This window comes from Tachyglossus aculeatus, assembly GCF_015852505.1.
Source record: "Tachyglossus aculeatus isolate mTacAcu1 chromosome 12 unlocalized genomic scaffold, mTacAcu1.pri SUPER_6_unloc_4, whole genome shotgun sequence".
Taxonomy (NCBI): domain Eukaryota; kingdom Metazoa; phylum Chordata; class Mammalia; order Monotremata; family Tachyglossidae; genus Tachyglossus; species Tachyglossus aculeatus.
This window is the reverse complement of record NW_024044831.1, coordinates 6,819,660-6,847,572: the sequence shown is the minus strand read 5'-3', so window position 1 is coordinate 6,847,572 and position 27,913 is coordinate 6,819,660. Positions and strand designations below refer to the sequence as shown.

The 27,913-nt window shown below is 55.6% G+C and overlaps 1 protein-coding gene across 1 annotated transcript; it reads left to right on the top strand.

The window, feature by feature from the left end:
- The first annotated feature begins 248 nt into the window (after positions 1-248).
- LOC119921660 (platelet-derived growth factor receptor alpha-like) lies at positions 249-27,913 on the top strand. The gene is made up of 22 exons (XM_038741747.1): positions 249-319; positions 1,289-1,606; positions 2,867-3,130; positions 3,903-4,033; positions 6,368-6,539; positions 6,613-6,802; positions 11,006-11,115; positions 12,515-12,641; positions 12,978-13,171; positions 13,376-13,467; positions 13,588-13,720; positions 15,598-15,702; positions 18,075-18,185; positions 18,310-18,457; positions 18,986-19,120; positions 20,137-20,269; positions 20,620-20,742; positions 21,430-21,541; positions 22,190-22,289; positions 22,622-22,727; positions 23,051-23,271; positions 25,550-27,913. Exons 1-22 carry the CDS (start codon positions 271-273, stop codon positions 25,716-25,718), a joined length of 3,243 nt encoding a protein of 1,080 aa, XP_038597675.1. The 5' UTR covers positions 249-270; the 3' UTR covers positions 25,719-27,913.

Below are 27,913 nucleotides of genomic sequence, written 5' to 3'. Positions count from 1 at the left end.
TGATTAGAAATGGAAATCTGGGATGGCGCAGGGCCCCTCTGTGGGGCGGGGTGGTGGTGGTCTGGGAAGGGGCCTGAAAGAGGCCTGGGAAGGGGGTGGAAAGTTCAACAGGATCCCTGGGGCTGGAGTGGAATCCAGCCAGCTTCTCAGACTGGGACAGGACAGCCCGAGAGGGGTCAGGGTCGGCTGAGAGTGGGCTCAATGGAACCAAAACCCCCAACCCTCGTTCTGACTTTGACTTGTCTTGGTTCCCCCAGTTCTCCGTCAACGATGGGTCCTTTCCCATGGACATTCCTGGTCTTGGGGTATCTGCTGTCAGGTAAGGCCCATGACCCCCTCCAGCCCTGGGGCTGGGGAAGGGGAGGTGATCCAGAGGCCAAAGACAGTCGAGGAGGGAAGGGTGGGAGGTTGGATTCATGAAGGGCGTTTGGATCACTTCCCTTCAGAGCCAGGAGTTGGGGGGAGGCAGAATCCTCCCCCACTTCTAGATGTTTCTGTGTGCAGACCCAAGGGGTCTGCAGCAATCCACCCCAGCAAAGTGATGATAGTTGTCGGGGGGGTTCGTCTCCCAATATGGCCCTGCTCTCGCATCCCGGGCCTTGCCCCTCACCCCCGTACCACCTGGGGAAGGGAGAAAAAAAAGACTGGTTTGGCCCCAAGCTCCCAAGGGCAGAGGGTCCCCATTGACACTCCACTGAGTGTGGGTCAGGGGAGAGGACAGGATTCTGTCTCAGCTGCCTCAGGGGAATGGGAGATTCCTCTCCCCCTCATTCCTTCTGCCAGGCGTGGCAGCCCCCCCCCTCCCCCCCCACCGACAGGGCCAAACCAACTCTTGAGTTTGCCCCCGGCCACTGGTTCCCGGCAGGAGTGAGTGTCGGCTACCCCTAGTGACCCAAAGGAATTTCCGTGACTTCCTTCTGTCAAGAGAGGGGCCCGGCTCTGGGGGTGAGGGATAGGGTGAGGGTGGGCTCTCTGAGGCTGAGCTTGCTCCTGGAGGGAGTCCCAGGGTCGGATTACCCAGGTCCAGCTACTGGTCACAGCTCCCTGGGCTGAACCCAGGGGTCCTTGGCTCCCCAGGGCCCACGTGGGGTGCCCCAACCCAGATTCCGGAAAACAAAGGCTGTGAGTTGCAGAAGCGGGTGAGGGGGAGGTCTTGAGCGCAATAGCTGTTGTTCGGGGAGGTCTGGGGGATCTCCCAAAGAGGGAGCCCCCAAGTTGAAGGATGGGACGCCCCCTGCGGAGGGTCCAGTCAGACTGGACCGGCTCCAACTGGCTTCCCCCCACTCAGGTCTGCGACGCGGAGCCTTCCAGTCCCCGGTTCCCGCCATGACGCCGAACGAGGAGGAGCTGGTGTTGCCCCTGAACAGGTCATTCTCCCTGTGGTGCACCGGGGACAGCGAGATCAGCTGGCGGTTCCCCACGCTGGATGACGAGAGCTCCGGCGTGGCCATCCGCAGTGAGAAGAACAACTGCAGCAACTTCCTGTCCGTGCTGGAGGTGGCCAACGCCTCAGCCGTGCACACAGGCCTCTACACCTGTTACTACAACGACACGCAGGCCCAGGGGACCGGGATCATAGGCCGGAATATCTACGTCTACGTGCCTGGTGGGTGTGGGAGGCCCCCGTGGGCAGGTGGGCCCGTTGGGGCGGGGGAGAAGCCGACCATGGCTTCCATCCGGGGGCGCTGGAAGGGGAGATCCGTGGTTGGGGGTTGGACCAGCCCCCTTACAGAAATGGCGGGGAGCTGTTCTGCCAGTGAAGGGCAGTCAGAAGGACTTGGGTTCCAATTCTGGCTCTGCCACATTCAATCAATCGTATTTATTGAGCGCTTACTGTGTGCAGAGCACTGTACTAGTCGCTTGGGAAGTACAAGTTGGCAACATATAGAGACGGTCCCTACCCAACAGTGAGCTCTATTGTACTTATTGAGCGATTACCGTGTGCAGAGCACTGTACTAATGTCTGCTGTGTGACCTTGGGCGAGTTACTTCACTTCTCCAGGCCTCAGTTCCCTCATCCGTAAAATGAGGATGAAGAGTATGAGCCCCATATGGGACGGGGACTGTGTCCAACCTGATTAACTTGTGTCTGACCAGCGCTTAGAGCAGTGCTTGGCACATAGGAAGCGCTTAACAAGTTTCATAATTATTATTATTATTATCCAGAGTGGAGATGGGGAACTCCAGGGGATCTGAGTCCACGGAGGAACCGTGTGCTGGTTGTCCTCCTGAATGTAGCTCACAGCAGGCACCCACCCCAGTTCTCTGCCCAAAGCAAGCATTCAGTCGAGCGCGCTGCCCACTGCAAGCGCGCAGCCCAGCACTCTATCCACAGCAGGTGCCCAGCTCAGCACTCTTCTTACAACAGGCGTTCAGTTCAGTGCTTCGCACACAGTGAGGCATCTAGTCCAGCACTCTGCCCTCAGCAATTGTCCAGGCTAGCCCTCTCCCCACAGCAGGCGCTCAGTCCAGTGCTCTGGTGTCCAGTCCAACACCCCACCCCTTGGTGGTGATGACAGTTTCATCCTCTGCATGCCCTCCGTCCCTCCTCCACCCCCGGACATCCCCGCCAAACCAACCACTCAGTTCAAACAGCGTGACCTAACGCCTAGAGCACGGGCCTGGGACTCAGAAGGACCTGGGTTCTCATCCCGGCTCTGCCACCTGTCTGTTGTGTGACCTTGGGCAAGACACATCTCTGCCTCAGTTACCTCATCTGTAAAAAGGGGATCAGGACTGGGGGTCCCATGTGGGACAGGGACTGCGTCCAATCTGATTAGCCCGGATCGACCCCAGCTCTTAGAACAGTGCCAGACACACAGTGAGCGCTTAACACATACCTTCGTCGTCACCGTTCCCCCCTCAGACCCTGACGTCACCTTTGTGCCCTCCGTCATGGTCGACCGCTTCATCGTCGTGGAGGAAGGCAATTCCACCGTGATCCCCTGTCGCCCCACCGACCCGCAGGCGCAGGTGACCCTGCACTCCAGCGATGGCAAGGAGGTCTCTGCCACCTACGACCGACGCAGAGGCTTCCTGGGTCACTTCGCCACGGGGTCCTACACGTGTGAGACGACCATCCGTGGCAGGAAGTTCCGGACCCCCGAGTTTAACGTCCACACCTTGCGAGGTATCCCTGTTGCCCCCGGTCAGTCCGTGCCGTCCCTGGCGGGAGGTTCCCTGAGCACCTGAGGCCCGGCGAACTCGGTCCCTTTTCCGGAGGGCCGAGAGCATCCTCCCGGAAGGCCACCGCTTCTTTCTCCGAGGGGAGGACAGTTCCCTGGGGCCACCTGCTCGTGGGAGGATTTCAGGGAGGCAGGGCACCTGGGTGGCCAGGACTCCTGACTTCTAGTCCCGGCTCTGTCCTGGACTGCCGGGTGACCTTGAATGTCAGTCACTTAAGTCTCTCCGAGCCTCATTTTCCCTCATCTGTAAAATGGGGCCAATAACCTTGCCTCTCCCCATCAGTCAGAAATCATGAGTCCCAGGTGGCGTGGGTCTGCGCCAGAAACAGCGTGGCTTAGTGGATAGAGCCCGGGCCTGGGACTCAGGAGGACCCGGATTCTAATCTTGGCTCTGTCACTTGTCTGCTATGTGACCCTGGACAAGTCACTTCACTACTTTGTGCCTCAGTTCCCTCAACTGTAAAAGTGGGGATTAAGACTGTGAGTCCTATGTGGAATGGGGTCTGTGTCCAACCCGATTAGCTTGTATCTACCCCAGCGCTTAAGCACTTAGGAAGTGCTTAACAAATCCCACAGTTATTTGGGGACCCCTTGGTTCGGCGTTCTTGCTGGCCAGTTGGCTGGGTCTGGCCCCCAAGGGGCCCCGGGCTGGGCACCGTGCAGAGACTGGGTTGGTGATTCCCCTGCCCATTCCTGACCTCCCTGGCTCGCCTGCAGTCTCCCAGGAGATCGTCTTGGAGATGGAGGCCCCGAAGACGGTATACAAGACAGGCGAAACCATCGTGGTCACCTGTTCCGTCCTGGGCATCGAGCTGGTCGATTTCCAGTGGAACTACCCGGGGGAGGCGGTACGTCCCGCTTCCGGCGCGCCTATTGGTGAGGGTGTGGTGGGGATGGGGCTTCGAGCAGGAGTCAGTCGAGCGTACTTATTGAATGCTTACTATTTGCAGAGCACTGTACTAAGCACTTGGGAGAGTGCAATACAATAATATGAGACACAGTACCTGGCCACAACGAGCTTGCAGTCTAGAGGGGGAGGTAGACGTTAGTAGAAATAAGTAAATTACAGGTCTGGACGTAAGTTGTGGAACTAGGAGTGGGGATGAATAAAGGGAGCGAGTTAGGGTGACGCAGAAGGAGTCTCATTCATTCAGTCGTATTTGTTCATTCATTCAATCATCGTGTTTATTGAGTGCTTACTGTGTGCAGAGCACTGTACTAAGCGCTTGGGAAGTACAAGTTGGCAACACGTAGAGACGGTCCCTACCCAACAACGGGCTCACAGTCTAGAAGGGGGAGACAGACGACAAAACAAAACATGTGGACAGGTGTCAAGTCGTCAGAACAAATAGAATTAAAGCTAAATGAGCATCATTAACAAAATAAATAGAATAGTAAATATGGACAAGGAAAATAGAGCAATGTGTCTGTACAAACGTATATATAGGCGCTGTGGGGAGGGGAAGGAGATAGGGCAGGGGGATGGGGAGGAGGAGAGGAAAAAGGGGGCTCAGTCTGGGAAGGCGTCCTGGAGGAGGTGAGCTCTCAGTAGGGCTTTGAAGGGAAGAAGAGAGCTAGCTTGGCGGATGTGCGGAGGGAGGGCATTCCAGGCCAGGCGGAGGATGTGGGCCGGGGGTCGACGGCGGGATGGGTGAGAACGAGGCACGGTGAGGAGATTAGCGGCAGAGGAGTGGAGGGTGCGGGCTGGGCTGTGGAAGGAGAGAAGGGAGGTGAGGTAGGAGGACTGAGGTATTGAGCACTTACTGTGTGCAGAGCACCGGAGGCACGACCTCAGGCCCGATGGACAGGGAGACCAAGTGGCGGAGACACCCCCTCCGTCAATCGATTAAGCGCCTACTGGGGGAGGAGTACCGCCTTGGGAGTCTACTCAGTTCCTTGTGGGGGTAAAACACCATCCTAGGTGCTAGACACTGTACGAAGCACTGGGGAAAGTACGACGGAGGAAAAACGCATGGTCTCTGTCCTCATAGATTTCGAGCCCTTTCAAGGGATAGGAACTGGGTCTAATCCCCATCTGTGTACTCTTTCCCAGTGCCTAGTTCATACACTAACTGCTTAATAATAATAATAATAATGAACTCAGGTATTTGTTAAGCGCTTACTATGTGCAAAGCACTGTTCCAAGTGCTGGGGAGGGTACAAGGTGATCAGGTCGTCCCGTGTGGGGCTCACAATCTTGATCCCCATTTTGCAGATGAGGTAACTGAGGCCCAGAGAAGTGAAGTGACTTGCCCAAAGCCCCACAGCTGACAAGCGGCAGAGCCGGGATTTTGAACCCGTGACCTCTGACTCCAAAGCCTGGGCTCTTTCCACTGAGCCACGCTGCTTAATACCCGTACTACTACTTCTAGTGTCATTGGAGGAGATGGGCAGAGAGAAGCAGAGTGAAGTGAAGAAGTGAATTACTAAGTGATTGAGCCACAGGGAATGCGTGCTGAGAGGAACAAAAAGCGCTTCCGGTACTATGGTGGATGATGTTGTGAGGTTGGGACCTGGGGAGAGGTCTCGTGAGGAGGAGGAGGAGGAACAGGAAAGGGTTTTAGGAGGTTTTGAAGGTCTGCAGGCAGTCGGGCGGCTGTAAGGAGGGAGAGAGCTTCAGACCAAGGCGGGGCTGTGAGGAGGGATCAGAGGTGGGAGAGGCGAGGCCACCCGTGGCTTGAGAGGAGCCCGGAACCTGAGTCGGGGAGCCAAGCTGACGGTCACTGTCCAGGTAACGGCCTTTTCTCCTCTGTGGATCTGCGGGACGCGACCTCGCCGGCCCTCGTGGGCAGGAGAGAGTTGTTTCCCTCCCCTCCCCTCCCCTCCCTCCACTGCCCAAGCGCACGCCTCCTTGCCTAGTCTCTCCCCCCATCTCCTCCTCCTGATTCTCTGCCCCCACTTTCCTCTTCCATCTTCCCACCTTCTTCCTCTCTCTCCCCTGCCCCGGTATCTTCCCTCCTGCTTCTCACTCTTCCTCCCCTTCTTCCACCCCCATTTTCACCTATTCGGCATCTGTCGGTCCACCCCCCCCCCCCCCACCCCGGTCCCAGTTCCAGGCCAAAGGGCAGGGAGAAAGGACGGCGCATCCGACCCAGGAAAGCCCAAAGGACCCTCTGTCCTCCCCCCGGGTGTCCCCTCTCCCAGCCGGGTGGCTTGAACCCCGCCCCCTCTCTCCGTCACAGAGGGACAAGGGAGTCGTCAAGATGGACAAGATTACGGTCCCGTCCGTCAAGCTGGTGTTCACCCTCACGGTCCCCAATGCCACGGCCAAGGACCGCGGCAGTTACGAGTGTGCCGTCGGCCACGTCACCAGGGAGGTGCAGCAGACGAAGAAGGTCACCATCGCCGTCCTAGGTACATTCCCCGGGGCGGGGCTCGTGGCCAACCGGCCTCCACCCTGCTCATCGAACCCCCCTCCTGTCCCCAGAGAAAGGCTTCGTCTGGCTCCAGCCTGTCTCCGACCCGGTGGAGGCCGTGAACCTGCACGCGATCTGGCATTTTGACGTGGACCTGGAGGCCTACCCCCCGCCCAGGGTGTCCTGGCTGAAGAACAACGAGTCGCTCACCAAGAACATGACTGGGATCTCCACTAGCCTGCAGAAGACCCATGAGTACAGGTGACGGAGGCTTTCCCCCGCGGGGTCTCCCCCAGTGCTGTCCCACACCCCTTTCACGAGTCCGTGGCCCCTGCTGGACGCCTGAGGGCAGAGTGCTGTATGGGGTTCCTACATATACGAAGTGCTGTGTTGGACTCCTACTCTATGCTGAACACATATTACGTGCAGAGTGCCGTCCCTTATTTATAGTATTTTCTTTTTAATAGTGTTTACTAAGCACTTACTATGTGCAGAGCACTGTTCTAAGCACTGGGGAGGTTACAAGGTGGTGATGATGATGATGATGGTATTTGTTAAGTGCTTACTTTGTCCAAAGCACTGTTCTAAGCACTTGGGAGATTACAAGGTGATCAGGTTGTCCCACGGGGGGCTCACAGTCTTAAAGCCCATTTTACAGATGAGGTAACTGAAGCACGGAGAAGTGAAGTGACTTGCCCAAAGTCACACAGCTGACAATTGGCGGAGCCGGGATTTGAACCCATGACCGCTGACTCCAAAGCCCGGGCTCTTTCCACTGAGCCACGCCGCTCAGTATTTGTTAAGCACTTTCTATATGCCAGGCACTGTGCTAAGCACTGGGGTAGACACAGGCTAATCAGGTTGGACACAGTCCCTGTCCCACATAATAACAATGATGGTGTTTATTAAGCGCTTACTATGTGCAAAGCACTGCTCTAAGCGTTGGGAAGGTTACAAGGTGATCAGGTTGTCCCACGGGGGGCTCACAGTTTTAATCCCCATTTTACAGATGAGGTAACTGAGGCCTAGAGAAGTGAAGTGACTTGCCCAAGGTCATCCAGCAGACAACTGGTGGAGCCAGGATTAGAATCTAGGTTTTTTTTGACTCCCGAGCCCGTGTTCTGTCCACTAGAGAAGCAGCGTGGCTCAGTGGAAACAGCCGCTTGGGAAGTACAAGTTGACAACATACAGAGACACTCCCTACCCAACAGTGGGCTCACAGTCTAAAAGGGGGAGACAGAGAACAAAATCAAACATACTAACAAAATAAAATAAATAGAATAGATATGAACAAATAAATAAATAAATAAATAAATAAATAAATAAATAGAGTAATAAATATGTACAAACACATATACATATATACAGGTGCTGTTGGTAAGGGAAGGAGGTAAGATGGGGAGATGGAGAGGGGGACGAGGGGGAGAGGAAGGAAGGGGCTCAGTCTGGGAAGGCCTCCTGGAGGAGGTGAGCTCTCAGTAGGGTCTTGAAGGGAGGAAGACAGCTAGCTTGGCGGATGGGCAGAGGGAGGGGATTCCAGGCCCGGGGGATGACGTGGGCCGGGGTTCGATGGCGGGACAGGCGAGAACGAGGCACGGTGAGGAGATTAGCGGCAGAGGAGCGGAGGGTGAGGGTTGGGCTGTAGAAGGAGAGAAGCAGCCCAGGCTTTGGAGTCAGAGGTCATGGGTTCAAATACCGGCTCCGCCAATTGTCAGCTGTGTGACTTCGGGCAAGTTGCTTAACTTCTCTGTGCCTCAGTTCCCTCATTTGTAAAATGAGGATTCATTTGTTCATTCAATCGTATTTATTGAGCGCTTACTGTGTGCAGAGCACTGTACTAAGCACTTGGGAAGTACGAGTTGGCAACATATAGAGACGGTCCCTACCCAACAGGGATTAAGACTGTGAGCCCCACGTGGGACAACCTGATCATCTTGTATCTCCCCAGCGCTTAGACCAGTGTAAGAGTTTAACAAATACCATTATTATTATTATTATTATTATTATTATTATTAGACCATGCTGCTTCTTGCAGCTGTATCGGGTGCCTATTGTGTGCAGAGCACTGTACTGAGGACGTTGGGTGCAGAATGCCGTACCGGGCACCTATGGCATGCAGAGCACTATGCCGTATATTTGGGAGGGTCCCTTAGGATTAGAAGAGCAACCCCTGCCCTACTGTGTGCAAAGGACTGCACTAAGCACTTGAGGAAGGACAACAGAGTTAGGAGACACAGTCCCTGCTCTGAGAGAGCTTCCAGGCTGTGGTGTGAAGAGCGCTGCACTAAGTGCAACTAAGTTGTTGCCAACTTGTACCTCCCAAGCGCTTGGTAGAGTGCTCTGCACACAGTAAGCGCTCAATAAGTACAATTGAATGAATGAATGAATGCTGGGGAGAGTGGAACAGAGTTAGATGTGATCCCTGCTCTAAAGAAGCTCCAGGTCTAGTGGCCCATAACTTCCTCGTTGAGGGAGGGGACGCCTGCTCCGGAGTGACCACAGTGACCCAGGCGGGGATGTCAGGAGGTTCTGGCCCCGTATGGTGAATGTCGGGCTCCAGCCCGGCCCGGGTTCAGGTGAAGTGTCGGGGCTCCTGGCCCCAGGAGAGGCAGCGGCGGCCAGGCCCAGGGCCCCTGGGATTCCACGGCTGGAGGTTGATGCCTGTCTTCTTGCTTTGTTTCATTGTCTATCTCCTCCTTCTAGACTGTGAGCCTGTTGTTGGGTAGGGGTTGTAGCTATCTGTTGCCGAATTGTACTTTCCAAGCGCTTAGTACAGTGCTCTGCACACAGCAAGCGCCCAATAAATACGATTGATTGAATGAATGAATGAATTGTTGCGGAGACCTGGCTCCCCCAGCCCTGCGACACCCCACTAACTCCCTAGCTTGGCCGTTGGCCGGCTGCCTCCTCTGGAGGCTGGCCACATGGGGATCCCAGCCTCCTGGGTCCCCCTCAAGACTGCTGGAGCAGACAGACAGAAATGCTTTTAGAACACTGCCCAGCACGTAGCACAGTGCTTTGCACATAGTAAGCGCTTAATAAATGCCATTATAAAAAACAAAATAAACTACACAAGAGCCATCTGGATTGCTCTGGCCCTGGTGTGGGATATTTCATTCACTCATTTAATTGTACTTATCATTCATTCATTCATTCAATCGTATTTATTGAGCACTTACTGTGTGCAGAGCACTGTACTAAACGCTTGGGAAGTACAAGTTGGCAACATGTACCCAACAGTGGGCTCACAGTCGAGAAGGGGGAGACAGAGAACAAAACAAAACATAGTAACAAAATAAAAAGAATAAATATGTACAAATTAAATTAATAGAGTAATAAATACGTACAAACACGTATACATATATACAGGTGCTGTGGGGAGGGGAAGGAGGTAAGGCGGCGGGGTGGGGAGGAGGAGAAGGGGAAGAGGAAGGAGGGGGCTCAGTCTGGATCGCTTACTGTGTGCGGAGCACTGTACTAAGCACTTTGGAGAGTACGATCGTGGCGCAGTGGAAAGAGCCCGGGCTTGGGAGTCAGAGGTCGTGGGTTCTAATCCCGGCTCTGCCACTTGTCAGCTGTGTAACTTCGGGCAAGTCACAACTTCTCTGTGCCTCAGTTATCTCATCTGTAAAATGGGGATTAAAACTGTGAGCCCCATGTGGGACAACCTGATCACCTTGTATCCCCCCAGCACTTAAAACCATGCTTCGCACATCGTAAGCCTGCTGTTGGGTAGGGACCGTCTCTATATGTTGCCAACTTGTACTTCCCAAGCGCTTAATACAGTACTCTGAACACCGTAAGTGCTCAATAAATACGAGTGAATGAATGAATGAATGAATGAATAGTAAGCCCGCTGTTGGGTAGGGACCGTCTCTATATGTTGCCAACTTGTACTTCCCAAGCGCTTAGTACAGTGCTCTGCACGTAGTAAACGCTCAATAAATACAACTGAATGAATGAATGGATGGATGAACAAATACCGTCATTATTATTAGTATTATTATTATCAGTAAACAGAGACATTCCCTGCCCACAGCAAGCTTATAGTCAGAACCCAGAAGGTCCCTTCCATCTGAAATGTCTGTTTGGTGCGGGACGAAGCCACCTTGACCACTGGCCCCACCTGGGCTGTGCCAGATGAAGGAGATGCCCTCGGGGTCTGTCGCCTCCCCTGTTTTCCCCTCCCCTGCCTGCCCTGGGACGGGCGTGGGCACAGGTCTGCACTGGGCATCCTGTGGGGCAACCAGCGTGCAGTTCCTTCCACGGTCCTGGCACCCTGGGGGAGACCCCCAGGCCAGTGCTCTTTCTACTAGGCCATACTGCTTTCCTGCTGTTGAAGTGAAATAGCAGAGATGAAGACTTTCCCCTTTTGCAGAATGATTTAGCGAGAAACCTTCTACGTGTGGGTTTTCTGTGGTGCCTAATGAGTGTATTCCCGTCGGTCCTCTTCGATGTCACCAGGTATCAGAGCAGGCTGAAGCTGATCCGTGCAAAGGAGGAAGACAGAGGGCACTACACAATTGTGGTGCAAAATGAGGATGATATTGCGAGCTACACTTTTGAGCTGCAGGGTTCACGGTAAGATTTAGGGGCAACGCTTCCGGTCCGGGGGTGAGAGCAGGGCAGCCGCTCCCCATCCAGTCAGCCAATCAATGAATCAGCAAGATTCCCCGAGCACCGGCCGTACACACGGCACTGTACTAAGCGCTTGGGAGAGTATAACAGTAGCCAGATGCGTGTTCCCTGCACTCAGCGTGCTCATGATCTACTATGGGTGGCTGGCAAAAATTACTTACAGGGATCTTATCTACTAAATCTTTTACATCGTACTCTCCCAAGTGCTTAGCACAGTGCTTGGCACATAGTAAGTGTTCAGTAAACACCATTGATTGGTTTATGGATTGACTGCAGTACTCTACACACAGTAAGTGCTCAGTAAATATGATTGATTAAAGTAGATAATAATAATAATGATGGTATTAAGCGCTTAGCTATGTGCAAAGCACTATTCTAAGCGCTGGGGAGGTTACAAGGTGATCAGGTTGTCCCACGGGGGACTCACAGTTTTAATCCCCATTTTGCAGATGAGGTAACAGGTCCAGAGAAGTTAAGTGACTTGCCCAAAGTCACACAGCTGACAGTTGGCAGAGCCAAGATTGGAGCCCATGACCTCTGACTGGGTGAAATAGCTGAACAATTAAATGTACAGATAAAGGCAGAAGGATTAAATCAGTTGCCTGCGCGAGTGCTGAGTGTAGAAATAAAATGAGGAAGTGTTGAAGGTTGATATGACTGGAGTTGTAGAAATTAGTCTAGCCTGTAAGATTCTTGAGGGCAGGGATAAAACCTACCAGCTCTATTATACTGCCTTCTCTTATACGCTTAGTATAGCGCTCTGCACAGGTAAGTGTTCAATAAATACCATTGACTAATTCAGTCAATTAGGGAAGGTTTCCCGGGGAGACGGGTTTTTAGAAAAGCTCTGAAGACTCACCCTAGTCACGGGGCTGGTGAGCTTTTTGTGGGGCTAGTTCTCAGTGACAAGCTCAGAATAGAGCACACGGGCTCCCCATTCCCCACTACTAGAAATGGCGAGTTCCAAAGGGGTGGAGAGTAACTATTTGGGGCGGTTCGGCTCCACGCTTGCTGGCCACTGGCTCCCAGAGAGCCCCGTTCCCGAGGCACTGCCAGTCTCCGCTCTTTTTGCGTCTTGCTGCGGTTCAAGCCCCTTTTCTCTTGTTCGGTCCTCGGCGGAGGGGGAGAACAGCTGGTCTTATAGGGCGGGGGTGGCGCTCGTGTAAATGTGGGGGTCTCTCCCCAGCACAGGCCCTTCACAGTAGTGGGTGCCCGGCACAGCGCCCTGCTCAAAGTAGGCATCCAGCATGGCGCTCCGCACGCCCGACGTGCCCCAGGCCCAGTGCTGAAAGCCGTTCCCTCCCCACACCCCTCTCGCTCCATCTCTCCCTTCAGTGCCGGCCTCCATCTTGGATCTGGTGGACGACCCCCACGGCTCGGAGGGTCGCCAGACCGTCCGCTGTGTCGCCGAAGGGATCCCGCTGCCCGACATCGACTGGCTGATTTGCGCGGACATTAAAATGTATGCAGAGCAGCCCACGAAGCCTGACCACTTCCTCTTCCCCGGTCCCGATCTGAGGGTGTGCACCGGCGGTCTGAGCCCAGCGGTCCTGGGGGGGGTGGAGGGGTATGCGCTTTGAGGGGCCAAGGGACGTTGGGGCCGCTGAGGGTTTCAGTAGGGGGCTTAGACAGGAGCTGCGGTCCACTGGGGACTTAGTGCAGTTCCTGGCCCGTTTTCTTCTCTGAGATGACCAGCAGAGTGTGCGGGGACCAGCAGGGGTGTCGGGTGTGGTGGGGGGAATGCTGGATAAATCCTGCCTCCCTCCTGCTTCAGTCTCGGCCTCCCTGCTCTCCCCAGGTGCAAAAATGAGACCTTGTGGACCCTCCTGGCCACCAACACATCGGACATCACCATGGTGGCCCACAGGGGCGACCGGGACATGATTGAGAGTCAGGTGACCTTCCAGCAGGTGGAGGAGACCCTTTTGGTTCGCTGCCTGGCCAAGAACCACCTCGGGGCCGTGACGCGGGAGCTGAAGCTCAAGGCCCCCGGTGAGTTGGTAGGGGACAGTGGCGGGGGCGGGGACTGCCGGGGACCTCCGCCCAAATCGGGAATGACGTGTACACTGGGAACAGTGCCGACGGGGCCGACGTCTGGAGCGGGGGCTCCCGTGTGGGGTAGGTGGGTAGGCAGGAGTTTTGGACCCTTCCTCCCACCCCGGGGCTGTGCTGACCCTCGGATTTCTCCACCCCCAGTCCTGTGCATTGAGGTGAACCTGGTTGCTGCCATCCTGGTGCCCCTGGTTGTGATCGTCTCCTTCATCATGATGGTCATCACGTGGAAACAGGTCAGCTCCCCCCCCAGCCCCGACCCCCGGGCAGAGCCCTCCCACCTCCTCTCCACGGGGGCCGACCGGTGTCTCTGCTCGGCCCAGCCTCCCCGGGCTGATGCCCCTCTCGCCTTGCAGAGGCCGCGCTCTGTGATCCGATGGAGGTACATGGAGTCCATGAGCCAGAACCGCCACGAGTCGTTCTGCATGGAACCGGTGCTGCTCCCCTACGACTCGCGCTGGGAGGTTCCGAAGGACCAGCTGGTGCTCGGTACATGGCGGCTGCCGAGCCTCGGGGACTCCTGCCCCACGCGAGCGGCCTAGGGGGCGAAGGCGACTGGCTAGCGATAGTGAGGACTAACAGTGCCTTTATGGGCCGTTTAATTCATTCGTTCAGTTGTGTTTATTGAGTGCTTACTGTGTGCAGAGCACTGTACTGAGTGCTTGGAAAGTACAATTTGGCAACAGAGACAGTCCCTACCCAACAACGGGCTCACAGTCTTGCAGGGGGAGGAAGACAACAAAACAAAACAGGTAGACGGGTCTCCTCCTTCCCCTCCAATCCCCTTACTGTAGGGGTTCCTCAAGGGTCGGTCCTTGGTCCCCTTCTGTTTTCTATCTAAGCTTACTCCCTTGGGGAACTCATTCACTCCCACAGCTTCAACTATCATCTCTATGCTGATGACCCCCAAATCTACATCTCGACCTCTGCTCTCTCTCTGTCCCTCCAGGCTCGTATCTCCTCCTGCCTTCAGGACATCTCCATCTGGATGTCTGCCCTCCACCTAAAACTCAACATGTCTAAGACTGAGTTCCTTATCTTCCCTCCCAGACCCTGTCCTTTTCCTGACTTTCCCGTCACTGTAGAAGGCACTACCATCCTTCCCGCCTCACAAGCCCGCAACCTTGGTGTCATCCTCGACTCCGCCCTCTCATTCACCCCACACATCCAATCCGTCACCAAAATCTGCCGGTCTCAACTCCACAACATCGCCAAGATTCGCCCTTTCCTCTCCGTCCAGATCGGCTACCTTGCTGGCTCAATCTCTCATCCTATCCCGACTGGATTACGTGCATCGGCCTCCTTTCTGATCTCCCATCCTCCTAAATCTCCCCACTTCGATCTATACTTCACTCTGCTACCCATACAGAAACGTTCTGGGCATGTCACTCCCCTCCTCAAAAATCTCCAGTGATTGCCTGTCAACCTACGAATCAAGCAAAAACTCCTCACTCTCGGCTTCAAGGCTCTCCATCACCTCACCTCCTCCTACCTCACCTCCCTTCTCTCCTTCTCCAGCCCAGCCCGCAACCTCAGCTCCTCTGCCGCCGCTAACCTCCTCACTGTGCCTCGTTCTCGCCTGTCCTGCCGTCGACCCCCGGCCCACATCCTTCCCCTGGCCTGGAATGCCCTCCCTCCACACATCCGCCAAACTAGCCTCTTCGTCCCTTCAAAGCCCTACTGAGAGCTCACCTCCTCCAGCAGGCCCTCCCAGACTGAGCCTCCTTTCTCCTCTCCTCCTCCCCTCCGCATCGCCCTACCTCCTTCCCCTCCCCACAGCACTTGGAGATATTTGTAGAGAGGAGTCAGGTGAGACGGGTATGATCAGAGAGAGGGATTTCAGAGTTGGTGAGGGTGGAGATATTGCAGCGGTAGGAGATGCCGAGGTCGAGGGTGTGACCAAGTTGGTGAGTGGGCGAGGTGTGGTGGAGCAGGAGGTTGGCTGCATCAAGGAGAGATAGAATGTGGGCGGCAGAGAAGTCACCAGGGACATCCATGTGGATGCTGGAGTGTCTGAGGATCAGAGTGAGCATGGAGAACCTGTGTTAATGGAGAACCCTGTGCTAAGTGCTGCGTAGACTCAAAACCGTCAGATTGGAAACAGACCCTGCTCCTCACAGTCTACGAGGGAGGGAGAGTGGGGATCTTTATTCCTGTGCAGCACTCCTGCCCACGCACACCCTGACACGTGCACAAATCCATACCCCCATAGGCACACGCACACTCACCTCCGCACATGCAACACGAGCCCGCCGGCCAAGTCACAGCCCTCCCGGAGGGGTCCCCAGGAAGGCAGGCAGGCAGGAAGCAGTGGGAGGGAGGCGGGGCTGGCTCGCTCCTGCCCTGACCAGCCCTGTCACCCACAGGTCGACTCCTTGGGTCCGGAGCATTTGGACAGGTGGTTGAAGGCACTGCAAACGGACTGAGCAAGTCCCAGCCCAAGATGAAGGTGGCTGTGAAAATATTAGGATGTGAGTGACTCTCCCGATGCCCTTGGGGGCTTCCATAGGTGCATGGCGGGGGGGACCGGGTGGGCCCTCCCTCTGAGACCCCCCAGGAGTCGCCACCCTTCTCTCTCCATCCCCCTACCCTGCCGGGGTGAATCCCCTGGGATTGACTCGCTCTTCTGGGGTGCAACAGGGTGGGTGGGTGCTGCTGGTTTCCCCAGCTCCTCGCCTCTCCGCCCCAATCTCTCTCGTAGTGGTATTGATAAAGGGCATACTACATGCCGAGGGCTATGCTGAGCGCTGGAGTAAATTTAGGATTATCAGGTTGGACACAGTCCCTGTCGCCCCCGAACAGTCAGGGGGAGCAGGAATCTCATCCTCATTTTACAGATGGGGAGGTTGAGGCCCAGAGAGGTTCGGTGACTTGTTCAAGGTCATTCAACAAGCCCCTGTCCCCTCCTCATATGACACACCCACGCCCACTCTCCTGGACTGAGTTTTTTCCCCTTCTGGCCCCTCAGCTTTCCACTGGCCAGCTGCCCTGTAGCTGGCTGGCCTCTCCTCCTCAACCACCGTCCCCTCTCCCGTGCCATTACGTGCCCCCGCCCCTCATTCTCCCCAGCTGAAATAGCCTCCCCACTCCCATCAGAGCCCTTCTCCTCAGCCCCCCTCCTCCAGAAAGCCTCCCCTAACTAACCACGCCCCTGCTGCACACATTCCTCATCCCACCTTCCAGCTCTTCCTCCTCCGTAGGGCCCAGGTCTGTCTGTCTTGGAGAAGCAGCGTGGCTCAGTGGAAAGAGCCCGGGCTTTGGAGTCAGAGACCGTGGGTTCAAATCCCGGCTCTGCCACTTGTCAGCTGTGTGACTTTGGGCAAGTCACTTCACTTTTCTGGGCCTCAGTTCCCTCATCTGTAAAATAGGGATGAAGACTATGAGCCCCCCGTGGGACAACCTGATTACCTTGTATCTACCCCAGCGCTTAGAACAGTGCTTTTACACATAGTAAGCGCTTAACAAATACCAACATTATTATTTTCCCAGCTCTGCCAACTGTCAGCTGTTTGACTTTGGGCAAGCCACTTAACTTCTCTGTGCCTCAGTGACCTCATCTGTAAAATGGGGATTAAAGCTGAGCGCCCCACCCCCACCCCCACCTCGGGACAACCAGCAATGTTGCTCAGTGAAAGAGCCCGTGCTTTGGAGTCAGAGGTTATGGGTTCAAATCCTGCCTCTGCCACTTGTCAGCTGTGTGACTTCCCTGGGCCTCAGTTCCCTCATCTGTAAAATGGGGGTGAAGACTGCGAGCCCCTTGTGGAACAACCTGATCACCTTGTAACCTCCCTAGCGCTTAGAACAGTGCTTTGCACATAGTAAGTGCTTAATAAATACCATTATTATTATTATTACTATTATTAACCTGATTACCTTGTAACCTCCCCAGCGCTTAGAACAGTGCTTTTCACATAGTAAGCGCCTAACAAATATTATTATTGTAATAGGGAGAGCTCATGTAGAACAGCCCCCACCACCAGGGGGAGCTCCTTGAGAGCAGGGCAACCGCCTTACATTTTTCCTGCAATGCCCTCAGCCCCTAAAAGGGAGTGCAGTCCAAGCCGGGCCCCCAGCCGCAACGCAACTGCTCTGCGCCACTCACGGTGATCGTCGTAATAGGGGGAACGATAGGCAATGCTCAGGGACTGCTTACACGCCACTCATGGTGACCGTCGTAAACTGTTAGGGACTGTTTCTCCACCATGTGGATTATCCAGGGCCCCCACCTTCCCCTTCCTGTTCTCCCTTCGCCCCTTGTCAGCCCCTCCCCGAGGCCGGGAAGGGTGAAACTACTATCCCGTTGCCATATATTGGTGGTCTGGGGTGGGGAAGGTGCGGAAAACTGTTGGAGAAATGTTCTCTCCTCCCACATCTTGGGGGTCTCGTGCATCTCTGTCATCATGGTCTCCCCTCTTTGTGGCTGTGGGGGCTCGCCTTTCACCCATCACCCTGCTCTAAGACTGGTGACCTTCAGCCAGTGCTCTGGGCTCATTAACTGGCCACCATTAAGTGGCCAGGCTCGGGTCATAGAGTCGAGTGGACGGAGAGGCCTCTGTGTGCCGTGAGGAGTGGGGCAGTGCTTGGAATTACCGAGTACCGACTGTGTGCACAGCACTGTGCTAAGTACGGTATAACAGAGTTGGTGGATACGATCCCTGCCCACCAGGCACTTGAAGTCTACAGGAGATGGGAGATATCGGGGAAATTTGTTTTACAACATCCTGATGGCTGGGAAGTCGGGCGGTGGGGGACCCCTGGAGGTCTGCAGCCGTGCCGCGGGCGCTCGAGCTCCTGGGGGCCGGACTGCCCAGACTGACCGATGTGTTTTTCTTGACCCTGACAGCCACGTCTCGATACAGCGAGAGGCAGGCCCTCTTGGTGGAGTTGGACATCATGATACATCTGGGCCCCCATCTGAACGTTGCCAACCTCCTGGGAGCCTGCACCCAATCAGGTGGGTGTGGGTGGCCAGGGACATGCCCCGGCACGTCGGGCCGAGGGACGACTGGGGTGAAGGGACTGGGGCTCTGTGGGTGCACCCCTGCCACCCCACTCACTTGCCATTAACCCGGCCTCAGGACCCATCTACATCATCATGGAGTACTGCCTCTACGGCGATCTGGGCGACTACCTGCGCAAGAACCGCAACAGGTTTCTGGCTGTCCACTCGGAGAAGACGGAGGAAGAGCTGGACACCTTGAGCCCCAACGACAAGAGCACCATTAAGTGGGCTAGGGCGGGGCATGCTGGGTGTCTCCCTGAAACCAGAGGGGGTGGGGCCGTGTACTGATCGCCCTCCTGAACGCCCACTCTCAAGGCCGGGAAATAGAGACAGGAGCGGCAGGGGTGTTGGACTGTCCAAGATGGGTCACTGGGGGAGAGTCAGGAATTGGGAGGGGAGAGTCGGGGGTTGGATGGTCTGTGCTGGGTCACTGGAGGAGAGTCAGAGGTGGAGACGGGAGAGTCAGGTGGGCTGGCAGGTGCTTCTCAAGATCCGGTGGTCCCTGGGCCTCTGTTTCTGTAAATGGGGGCTTTCCCGGGGCTGGGGAGGAATCAGGAATCAGATGCGGGAAGTCTCTTTGCCAAAGTGGGAAGGAGGGGCCGGAAGTGGCCCCGCTCTGTAGAATCCCCGACCAATGAGAGGCCATCAGGGCCAGCCCCCTGCCCCCTCCATTAAGACCTGTTTCCTAGACGAATGTTTCCCTCAGAGGGTCCGGGGTCCCCCTTCCTAACACTTCTCTTTGGCCAATGCAGTTACACCTGTCTCACATCTGAAAAAAATCGGGACGACGCGGACGTGACACAGGAGGTCGGCACGCAGAACGTGTCCAAGTTGGAGAGGAAAGAATCGTCCGAGCATGTGGACTTGCATAAATGCCTGTGCCCGCGACAAGAAGTCCATATCGGGTGAGTGACGGTCCCTGCGACTGTCGGGTGGAGAGGTGGGCAGGGGGCAGCACGTCCAGGTGAAGGGCTGAGGGCATTACCGGTGGAGGCTGGCTGGACAGAAAATGCCGCAAATGCCAGGCCATTTGGGGGCTGCGGCACGTGGCCCGGGATCATTTGCTCTGCCACCTTGGGAGCCAAGTCCTCTGTATGGGCATGGGAGTAAGAGGATCTGGGTTCTAATCCCGTCTCTGCCACTTTCCTGCTGCCTGACCTTGGGCAAAGTCACTTCTCTGGGCCTCAATTCCCTCATCCGTAAAACGGCGATTGAGACGTGAGCTAGGGACTGTGTCCAACCCGATTACCTCGTATCCATCTCGGTGCTTAGAATAGCGCTTGGTACATAGTAAGCACTTAACAAGCACCATAATTCTTAGCAGGAGGAGCAGCGTGGCCCAGTGGGTAGAGCACGGGCCTGGGAACCAGAAGGTCATGAGTTCTAATCGCAATTCCTCCACTTGTCTGCAGCGTGATCTTAGTCAAGTCACTTCTCTGTGCCTCAGTTACCTCATCTGTAAAATGGGGATTGACACTGTGATGGGGACTGTGTCCAACCTGATCTGCTTGTGTCCACCGCAGTGCTTAGTGCAGTGCTTAGTGCAGTGCCTGGAACATAGTATGCACTTAACAAATACCATTATAATAGTAATAATAATGATAATCTCTAGGGCAGGAGGAGGAGGAAGGAAGTGGCAGGAGATGGGGTCAGAATGAGGCAAGGAGTAGAGAGCTGGAGACTGTGGGCTAGTAGTGGCCTTTTTCTCCTGGGGCTGGGGAGGGCGGTCTCGACGACAGGAGGATTCTGCAGTCATGGTGGGGCCCGGTGCCCGGAATTGGGGCAGGAGACCCTTTCCGGGGGCTTCTCGTGGGGGGCCCGCCCGGCCCTCCAGGTTGGCAATGCTCTGTCATGGGGGGAACGCATCCTGGATTCCTGACATCCTCTCTCTGCCCTCCCCTCACCCAGGACCACTGGCAAAACCTGAAGTCCTGGACCTCCTGTCAGATGACGGTTCGGAAGGCTTTGGCGTGCTGGAACTGCTGAGCTTTTCCTACCAGGTGTCCCGCGGGATGGAGTTCTTGGCTTCGAGAAATGTGCGTGTCTCTGGGAGGGTGCAGTGGGGTGTGCAGTGCGGGGGTGGGGGTGGAGGCTCGGGGGTCCCTGTCCAGGTGTCCATGTTTCTGGTGGAAATGGGCACTTCTGGAGTGGGCATGGGCCTCTCCCCGACCAAAGTCTAGATTCCTCCTCTTGACTCCAGACACATGTAGGCCCTTCGCCCACCATGTACTCAGACTATCTCCTTGCAGCATTTCAATACTTCTACCCCGACCCTGGTGAGCTGGGCAGAGGGAAGAGCCCCGGGTCCATGGTAAGCGACTGGCCACCGAGTACTGGGGAGGCTGTGGCCCCCACGATGACCGCGCCCCTCTCCCCCTCCCCAAAGTGCATCCATCGGGACCTGGCCGCACGGAACGTCCTGCTGACCCGAGGGAAGATCGTGAAGATCGGCGACTTTGGGCTGGCGAGGAATCTCAAGCAAAACTCCAGCTACATGGCTAAGAGCTGCGTACGTAGAGCTCAGACCTAGCCCGCAGGGTCCAGGGGTGGCCATAAGCATGAATTTTGTGGGCTGGGGGGAGGCTGCCTAGCTCGTGGAGCTTCAAGATGCTGGAGGGGAGGGGAGGGGACGGGCCGAGGGCAGAGAATTGTCCAGTCAATCGTTCAGTCAGGTAGTTGCAGAGAAGCAGCGTGGCTCAGTGGAAAGAGCCAGGGCTTTGGAGTCAGCGGTCCTGGGTTCAAATCCCAGCTCTGCCAACTGTCAGCTGTGTGACTTTGGGCAAGTCACTTAACTTCTCTGTGCCTCAGTTACCTCATCCGTAAAGTGGGGATTAAGACTGTGAGCCCCCCGTGGGACAACCTGATCACCTTGTAACCTCCCCAGAGTTTAGAACAGCGCTTTGCACATAGTAAGTGCTTAATAAATGCCATTATTATTATTACGTGGGACAGGGATTATGTCCAATATCATAGTTCAGATCCACCCCGGTGCTTAGAACAGTGCTTGACATATAGTAAGCCCTTAAGAAATACCAGTTATTATTATTATTATTAATATTATTACTATTATTTGAGCCAGAGAAAGAGTTCAACAAGTACCGTAATTATTGTTAGTCCTGTTATTATTATTCCTGGGGGCGGCAGGGGTGGTGTTGGTTTTGAGTCCTTTCTGTATGCCTCCTCCTCCATACAGCAGATGCTCCTGCCCGTAAAGTGGATGGCCCCGGAGAGCATCTTCGACAACGTGTACTACAGGCAGAGTGATGTCTGGTCTTATGGGGTCCTGCTGTGGGAGATCTTCTCTCTTGGTACGTCCCTCTCAACCCCCCTGCCCTGCCCCCTGGCAGCCCCCCAGCTGGCCCGCCGGAAGGGACTGGTCACCAGCTTCCCTCCTGGACACCCACCCTCATGCTGTGGATGGGCATGCACCTCTTTCTCTTCATCTCTGCCTCTCCCACCAGTGACCCAGCACAGACCCCTAATTCTCCCCTCTCCACCGCCGACCCTCCCTCCGGTGACCAAGCACGGACCCCTGTCACCCCCCACCCAGTCAACCCAGCATGGGACCCCTGACTCTCCCCTTTCCACCCCTGACTCTCCCTCCAGTTCCCCAGCACTGATCCAGCACGAACTCCTCGTCCATGGCTCTGTCCAATCTCCTCCATCCCTGTTGGCGTTTCAGGCTGAGCAGCTTTTTGGGGAAGGGAGTCCCGTGCTCACCCCCTTTCCTTGTGTCGCCCTTTGGCCTTGCCAGCTTCTCATTCTTGTGAGAGTCCCTTACCCCAACGCCACGGTGTCTGGGGACCACAAATTCCCCATCCGCCCTGCCCACCTCTCCACGGCTGTGGAACTGGCAATCCGGTCTCCTAAGTGCTGGCTAAGTCACCGAAGGCCGGACCCTCCGAGGCCGCGAGGGCACACCGCGGTTGACGCAAATGGTACCGCTCTGTCCACAGGGCGCGCACCCTACCCGGGCATAACGGTCAACGCCACATTTTATGAGAAGATCAAGAGCGGCTATCGAATGCCCAAGCCGGAACACGCCACCAGCGAGGTGTAAGTCATTGGTTCTGATTCCGGCTCCGCCGCTTTTCAGCTGGGTGACCTTGGGCAAATCGCTTCACTTCTCTCTGCCTCAGTTCCCTCATCTGTAAAATGGGGACTGAGACTGTGAGCTCCACATGGGACAGGGACTATGTCCGACCAAATTTTGCTTGTTTCCACCCCAGAGCTTAGTACAGTGCTTGTCATGTAGTAAACGTTTAACAAATACCTCAATTATTATTATTATTATTATTATTATTATTAGTGTTATAATTATTAAGTCTTCTCCCCCCAACGCCTGCATGCTCCCCTCCCTGGCCCATCCCCTTCCCCTCCCTCTCCAGATATGACATCATGCTCAAGTGCTGGAACAAGGAACCCGAGAATAGACCATCCTTCTACGAGCTGAGCGAGACAGTGGAGACCATGCTGCCCAGCCACTACAAGGAGGTTCGCCCACTGTGGGCTGGCGCTGCAGGGGCGGAGGGGCCGGGCTGCGGAGTTCCAGAGGGGTCCGGGCTGCTGGGAATGCCGGGCTCACTGGATGACCCTAGGCAACTCCCTTCACTTCTCTGGGCCTCAGTTTCCTCCTTCACAAAGCGGGGCTTAAGATCCCTGCTCTCTCTCCCTCCGCGACCAGCCTGGCACTTAGCACAACGCTCGGCACCCAGTGGGTACTTAGTAAACCCCGTCGTTGCTCTCACCGTTACTCCGAAGCCCAACATAGCCCGGGCTTCAGCCCATAGTAATCAGGGCCCGCTGTGTATCCCTAGAGGTACGAGAAAATCCAACAGGACTTCCTGAAGAGTGACCACTCGGCCGTGGCCCCGACAAGAGGTGAGAGGGTCAAGCCACACGTGGGTGACACCTGTGAGAACGAGGAGTGGGAGGACAGCTTGGACAGGCGGAGACTCAGCTGCGCCGACAGAGACTACGTCAACCCCCTATTGGACTCCGACACCAGTGAGGAGGACGACCTCAGCAAGAGTAACAGGGTACAGGTACCTGCTCCCTGGCCACCCCCTCCACACCCCCCAGCTCCATGGTCCTAACCATCTTCTCGCCCACTATGTGGTGCTCGCTGACCTGTCATCCCCCACACCTCACACAGACCGGGCAGACACAGTCAAGCCTACAGATTGGAGGTTTGGGAGATTTTGCCCAAATGTAAGCTCCTTGTGGGCAGGGAGTGTGTCTACCAACTCCCTGTTATATTGTACTCTCCCAACCACTTAGTACAATGCTGTGCATAGAGCAAGCACTCAGTGTACCACTGACTGACGGACTGACTGGGAACCCCTTGCCCTGATGCTGAGTTTTCTGGGGACCACCAATTCCCCATCTGCCTTGCCCACCTTTCCAAGGCAGTGGAATTCCCGAGCTCTGGCTAAGTCACCTCGGGCGAGCCGTCTGCTGGGTACAGCGCTTTGCACATGGTAAGCTGCTCAAAAAAAAACCCCATTGTTTAATTGACCCCGGTAACTGGGGAAGAGCAGGGGAGGTATTCCTACCCGATTGGTTGGGATTGGCCCTTTATAGGGTCTGGACTTCAGATAACTTGCCAGCCTCCCCTCCCTCTCCCCTAGGCTCTGTACTAGAAGCCTGCTGTATGCAGAGCACTGTCCCGGGACTATACTGGGTGCAGAGTAGCATACTGGGTGCCTGTTGTGTGCAGATCAATCCATCAGTCATACTTATTGATCGCTTACTGTATGCAGAGCACTGTACTAAGCACTTGGGAAAGTAGGATATAACAGACACATTCACTGCCCCCAACGAGCTTACATTCATTCATTCAATCGTATTTATTGGGCACTTACTGTGTGCAGAGCATTGTACAAAGAACTTGGGAAAGTAGGATATAACAGACACATTCCCTGTCCCCAACAAGCTTACATTCATTCGCATTTATTGAGCGCTTACTGTGTGCTGAGCACTGTACTAAGTGCTTGGGAAGTATAAATCGGCAACATAATGATAATAATGGCATTTATTAAGCACTTACTATGTGCCAAGCACTGTTCTAAGCTCTGGGGAGGTTACAAGGTCATCAGGTTGTCCCACGTCGGGCTCGCAGCCCTAATCCCCATTTTACAGATGAGGTAACTGAGGCCCAGAGATGTTGTGACTTACCCAATGTCACACAGCAGACAATTGGCGGAGCTGGGAATTGAACCCATGACCTCTGACTCCAAAGCCCATGCACTTTCCACTGAGCCACGCTGCTTCTCAGCGCATGTAGAGACATGTAGAGAACATGTAGAGACGGTCCCTACCCAACAACGGGCTCACGGTCCAGGAGGGGGAGAGAGACCAAAAAAAAAGCAAAATTAATAGGTGTCAATACCATCAGAATAAATAGAATTTACAGTGTAGTGGGGTATGCAGACATGAGTATAAATGAATTATGGATTTGTACGTAAATGCTGTAGGGCTCAGGGAGGGTCTAAATCAAAGGGTAAAGGTGATGCAGAGGGAGGGTGAGTAGTGTATTGGGTGCTTGCTGTGTGCAGAGTACTGTATTGGGCACCTAGTGTAGGCAAAGCATTACAGAAGGTGCTTGGGAGACAGACAGAAATAAGAGCTGCAGTTCCCACTGTTGAGAAACCCAGTCTAATGAGGGTGACAAATCAACATAAAATGATGCCTAGACGCATAGTCGGAAGGGTATGAGGGGGTTTGGGAGTGGTAAAGCCAAGCGATAGATTGCTCACAGGAACAAATCCATCTATGGAAGCTGCTCTGCTTCTACCCGGCTCTACTGAAAGGTTGGCGAGGAAAGCAGGGATGAGGGGGGAAGGAGAATGTTTTGTGGGTTTCAGTCCCCGAGCCCCTGTGCTAGGAGCCGTTGCTTCCCATTGTGCCACAGTGTCAGAGGCACTGGCACTGTCCGCTGAGGTTAAGTGCCTCCCCCTGAGGGGCCAACCGCAGAGGTTACCCCGGGCACCGGTCCCCGGGGGCCCGCAGAGTGGTATGGCTCAGTTCAGGAGGATGGGAACAGCCCCCGCTCCTCCCTGCCCGCCCAGGGGCAGCTTTGCAGGGTCTGGTCTTCCAGGAGGAGTGGGAAGGCGGTGGGCGGAGCGTGTCGGGCTGGAAGGTCGGCTCCCCCCGATGCCCCTGGGGCCGTGGTGCCATTCTGGGGGTCGTGGTCCCCTTATCCACTTCTGGAGGGGATGCCTCTACCCCCAAGGGTGGGAGCCCTGGAATTCCACCCTGCCGCTGCCCCCCCCCCCCGACTCCCCGACTCCACGGGCCCTTTGCTCGCTCCCCAGCTCCCCTATGTTTGAACACAGCAGCGCCGAGAAGGTTTCCACCAGCTGGTTCAACATCCAGGTAGAGAACAAGACCGGCGAGGACATCGACCTGGCGGACAATGACGCTGACAGCGAATCGTTGGAGCAGGTGGAGGGCAGCCTCCCACAGTCCCCCCAACCCCCCTAGTCCCGGGATGCATCCGTGTCCCCCCCGCCCCTCCCCATCTGGCCGAAAACCACTTTATTGCAATTAAGAAGCCCCAAGAAGCCTCTGGCCTATACCAAAAGAGGTGAGTGGCCCCGACGGACCCCCGGGGCCCTGGAACTGGGCTCGCTGGGCCCAAGTGGACATTTCTAGTGTGCACTTCTCAGCAGGGAGGAGGGGGAGAATCTCAGCAGCATCTGTGGCTGCCTGGAAATTCCCCACCCTTGGCCCAAGGCCTCCCTGTCCCTTTGCTGCAGATGCCACCCCCCACTGCCCCCTGTAATTATGTAAATAGTTGTCCACCCCAGGACGCCATCCACTGCTCTACCCACCCTGGACCGGAGAAGGGACCGCTCCGGACGCCTGTGGAGTTCTCCTCCTGGAGACCCGGGCCCAGCTCAAGATCCAAAACCACTTGTGACAATCCCAGGCACCAGGGCAATAGCATCCTCCTCTGTTAACATTCACGGGATGCAGAAGGCCAATGGGATATTCACAGGATGGACAGGAGCCCTCCCCTGAATGGATTTCTGCTAGCGTTGAGCCTAGTTGAGTTAGTCGGTGTACTAACTGTGTATAATACTACTACTACTACTGTCTTCAATAGTTCTATGTGTGGAGCTTGTGACACGTTGTCCTCGAGCCAAAGCACAATCCCACACGGGGACTCAGGAGGGGCCGGGTTTTTACCATTCGAAGCATCGAACCGGAAGTCTTTCTGAGGGGTTGGGTCCCATAGGGTCGTGGCCACAGCTGAGACGAGAATGGAGCAGAGAGCAGAGCTCATCGTCGCAGCTTCTAGCGAAATCTGAGGAGAAAGTCCTCTGGCCAGGAGCCTAAAGCGGGGAGGCCTGAGGGGCTGCACCTTGCAGGCACCCCCTTTTCTGTGCCCCCTGTGGGGTAGGTCCCCCGATCTGAGTGGGGCAGGGTTTCTCCTGCCCTCTGTAGTCGATGGGGAGCATCGTATTTGGAGGTGCCCCGAACCAGCCCAGCTGATGCTGCCAAAAGTCCTAAGCAGTGACTCCGTTCCTCTAGAGCCATAACAACGGAGGCGGTAGGTTCCTTGGCAGCATCAGACACCCCTCCCCGCCTAAACTGGCCCGGGTTTCACCCCAAGCCCATGCAGCCCCGACACCTCTGTGCCCACCTCCCGCTCCAGGCCCCCAGGCCAGCCTAGACCTTGGGAAAGTGACCAGGGGCCAGAGCGGAGAAAGAATCTCCAGCTTGGCCCTGGATCAGGCCCGACTGGGTCACACTTGACCTCTGAAGCCCAGGCACCAGCCAACCCTTGGTTTCTGTCCATTCCCCACTGCCCTGAGGAAGCCACATGATTTCTCGTGGGTCCATAGGGCAGGAGGTGGGGAGGTCAGCTTTCCCTCCAAGGGGTTCCTGGGTTCAGCCCCGAATGGGCAGCGGGAGCCTCCAGGAAGAGCCAGCTCAGCTTCCACTTCTGCATTCCTTCTGGGCAGGCATGCCCCAGAAGGGCCAGAAACAGCCCCCCGACGCTGCTGCTACTATGTCCCCACCCTGGACCTTGTACGGGAAGAACCAAGGGTGCGGAGGCCACTAAGGTTCACTCAGGACCCGGCCCGGCCCGATAGTCCCACCTGTGAAACCGAGCGCAGGGCGTCTCCCCTACTGCAGCCCAAACAATTCCTACCTCATTCTGGCTTCCTGCCTCATTCCAGGGCCCACCCCACTCTCCGCTCCCTGGTCCAGGCTTAGTTGGGGCAGGTTCCTCGGAGGAGACCTCTGTGTCCACGCGATTCTCGTTGTGCCCTTGGGTCGCCCCTGCCCTCCTCTCTCCATCACGACAATCAAAGCCCCCTCCCGCTGGGAGATGGCTTTCCTCCTGTCCCCACCCCACATTTCCTTAGGAACGTGGCGTGTCTGCTTGGGAAGACCGCCCCGGCTTTGCCCAGAGGGCTAGTCGATAATGGTGATGTTATACATCTGTGTGGGGTAGACAATAATGGTGATGTTATACATCGGTGTGTGTATATTTAGTTCTAGATAGGCAACTAGAATACTGCCAAAACATTTATGACAAGCTGTGTCACTGCCTTTTGTTTATAATTTTTTTTTTGTACTGTGATAGTCCCCTACAGGCACGTATAACTGTTGCACTTTGGAAAAGTCCCAAACGACTGATTAGAGATAATAAAAGTTGAAGTGTT

Bases quoted from the DNA above. Each gene is read 5' to 3' on its own strand.
- LOC119921660 (XM_038741747.1), top strand. From the start codon at position 271: ATGGGTCCTTTCCCATGGACATTCCTGGTCTTGGGGTATCTGCTGTCA. The intron at 12,642-12,977 runs GTATGCAGAGCA...TGCTCTCCCCAG, and splicing joins ATTTGCGCGGACATTAAAAT to GTGCAAAAATGAGACCTTGT. The intron at 15,703-18,074 runs GTGAGTGACTCT...TGACCCTGACAG, and splicing joins GGCTGTGAAAATATTAGGAT to CCACGTCTCGATACAGCGAG.